The sequence below is a fragment of the Trichoderma harzianum genome (genome assembly GCF_003025095.1).
Source record: "Trichoderma harzianum CBS 226.95 unplaced genomic scaffold M431scaffold_48, whole genome shotgun sequence".
In the NCBI taxonomy this organism is placed as follows: Eukaryota; Fungi; Ascomycota; class Sordariomycetes; order Hypocreales; family Hypocreaceae; genus Trichoderma; species Trichoderma harzianum.
Genome location: NW_020209296.1, coordinates 34,787 through 37,323, shown reverse-complemented (window position 1 = coordinate 37,323; position 2,537 = coordinate 34,787). Strand labels below are relative to the sequence as shown.

The 2,537-nt window shown below is 59.4% G+C and overlaps 1 protein-coding gene across 1 annotated transcript; it reads right to left on the bottom strand.

Annotated features, from left to right (window-relative positions):
- Window positions 1–2,132: 2,132 nt before the first annotated feature.
- M431DRAFT_70599 (hypothetical protein) lies at window positions 2,133–2,435 on the bottom strand (the record flags this gene model as incomplete). The annotated part of the gene is made up of 1 exon (XM_024921811.1): window positions 2,133–2,435. A coding segment is annotated over one exon (303 nt), but the record flags the coding sequence as incomplete, so codon positions are not given.
- Between the last annotated feature and the right edge of the window lie 102 nt (window positions 2,436–2,537).

Here is a 2,537-nt window from a genome sequence, read left to right as displayed (position 1 = left end):
AGGGTGGACCTGGGGAGGCCGTCGAGTAGTTCTAGGTGTTTCTCCGCTGCCTCTGACTTCGGTAGGCCTCTGAAGTCCGGGCCTGCTCGGACCGCTCCGTTGTTCTTGGCGAACAGGGAGGGTCGGACTGTTTTCCCTACTAGGGCTGCGGTGCGTTGCAGTNGGGTGGGGGGAACCCTGGGGGGGAGTTTCTTGTCGATGCGTCTGCTGATCGGGTGGTTTCTGTCCAGACCCGCGAAGCGAGCCGCTGTGCGGAGTCTTGTCTGTGCCACCCATACTGACGCCGGGGGGACTCCCGATTCTCTGTGTATGACGGAGAGGTTGGTCGTCTTCCACACGGGGACAACTGCTCTGGCTGCTGTTTTGAATGGGGGTTCCAGGATCGCGGTCAGTCCCGTCGAGCCTGTTCCCACTTGTCTGTTTGGGTTCGTCGCGCTCTGTCTGCTCTCGCCGGGCCAAAAAGCCTCCGTCCCGTATAGGGCTACAGGGGCGACGCAGGCCTTGGCTGCCATGGCCACCGCGTCTGGCGGGGATCCTTTTTGTGTCTTGTTCAGAGATCTTAGGAAATTGGCCGCTTTGAGGGCTTTTCCCTTNATGATCCCGAGGTGTTTTTTGAAGGAGAGCCGCGAGTCCAGGTGTATCCCTAACCACCGGACCGAGTCCTGGGGGGCTATGATCTTTCCTCTGAAGTCCACTCCCTCGTCGTGTGCTTGGGTTCTGGTCCTGTAGAAGTGTATGAGTTCGGCCTTGTCCGGGTCGAAGGAGACCGCGTTCCTGTCACCCCAGTTTAGGGTGTCTTCCAATTCCCACTGGAGCTTCTGGGCGGTTTCTTTGGTGTCGGCCCCCACTGCCATNATGCCAATGTCGTCCGCGTACCCGAAGCGGGTGTTGGGGTCATTGAGCTTCAGGCTGGGGGAAAAATAGAGCATGGAGACGATGGGGGAGATGGGGGACCCCTGTGGGGCTCCGCATTCCAGCTCCGTCTCCGGGAGGGTGGTCCCGTATCCGTTTCGAACAAGAGCCTTGCGGTCGCTCATGAAGGAGTCGACCCATTTCACAAAGAGGGGGGGCCAACCTTGTTCCCTGAGTCTGTACACCAGGCGGTTGCGCATGACGATGTCGAACGCGCCGGAGATATCGAGTGTAAGGAGGGAGATGACGAGACCCTGGGCCAGGGCGACTTCGGCGTCGTGTAGCAAGCAGGCGACCAGGTCTGTCGCGGACCTTTTTGGGAGAGCCCCGAAATATTGTTCTGGCAGTATTTTGTGTTCCATCGCTAGGAGGGAGACTCTTCTAGCTAGGAGTCTCTCGAGGCCTTTGCCTATACAGGAGAGCAGGGAGATGGGTCTATAGCCTTTGTGCGTAGTGTACGCCTTCTCCGGCTTCCCAGGTTTGGGGATGATGGTGATCTCCGCGCTCCGGAAGGGGAGTGGGTGGTGTCCTATCATCAGGCATCCGCGGAAAAGGTTGGTTACGTACTCGCCGATGGCAGGCCAGGCGAGCTGTAGAAGGGCGACTGATATGCCGTCTGCGCCGGGCGCGGTGTTTCCTGACCCCGTTGTGGCTTTCTTGGCCTCCGGCTCCGACACTGTTTGGTCCCAGTGGATGTTCTTGTTGACGGGAAAGTCCTCTTCCCATGGGTCTGAGATGTCCTCCTCTGTTGTCTTTCGCTTGAGAAGTTTGTCTCTGAGGAAAGTCGCTCTCTCCGTGGGGTCTGAGATGCTTTTGTCCCCGTCTATCAGGGGGGGCGGTTGAAAGCGGTCCGTCGCCTTGCGCCACTTGGCCACTGACCAAATGTTCCTAGTGGCGCTGGCTTCCGCTATGATCTCGTCCCAGTGGGCTCGCTTGCTGCGGCGTATGGAGTCTCTGAGGGTCTTACGGGCTCCCTCTTGGGCGGGGGAGCCGTCTGCCGCTTCTTTGTAGGCCTTGTGGGCTGCTTTGCACTTTTCCGACCACCATGGTGCACTGTGGCCGTTCTGGTGTCTGGTCTTGCCGGCCCCCTCTATGGCTTGTTTGAAGAGGTCCTGCAGGGCCTTGGCGCATTCGTCAAGGTTGGTTTCTGACGGTGTGGTCAGGTCGACCGTGGGGAGGGTCCAAGCGAAGGAGCGCATGAGTTGGCCGAAGTCTTCCCAGCATTCCAACGGGACGTATTTTTTCCCTGCCCCCGGGGTTGTCCTGAGGGGCTCGGGCAGGTTCGTGATCACTGTGTAGTGGTCCGACCCTGTGTTGAGGGAGTGTTCGACCCTGGTTGACGCAGGGCAGTTTGTGAAGACCAGGTCGATGCACTTTCCCGAGTGTCGGGTGGGCGTGTCTATTAGAGCTGGGAGGAGATCGTGCTTCTCCGCCCATTCCGCGATTTTGTTGCCTGCCGGGTCCGCGCCCCTGCCCGGTTCCCAAAGTTGGTGTGAGGCGTTGAAGTCGCCTGCGATGATTGAGCGGGGGGGGGGAGGGCCCCATTTAGTGAGGGTCTCTGTGGCTGAGTCTGCCGAAGCCCTTCGGTAGACGTTGACGATGGTGTAACCGCATACCTCTATCCA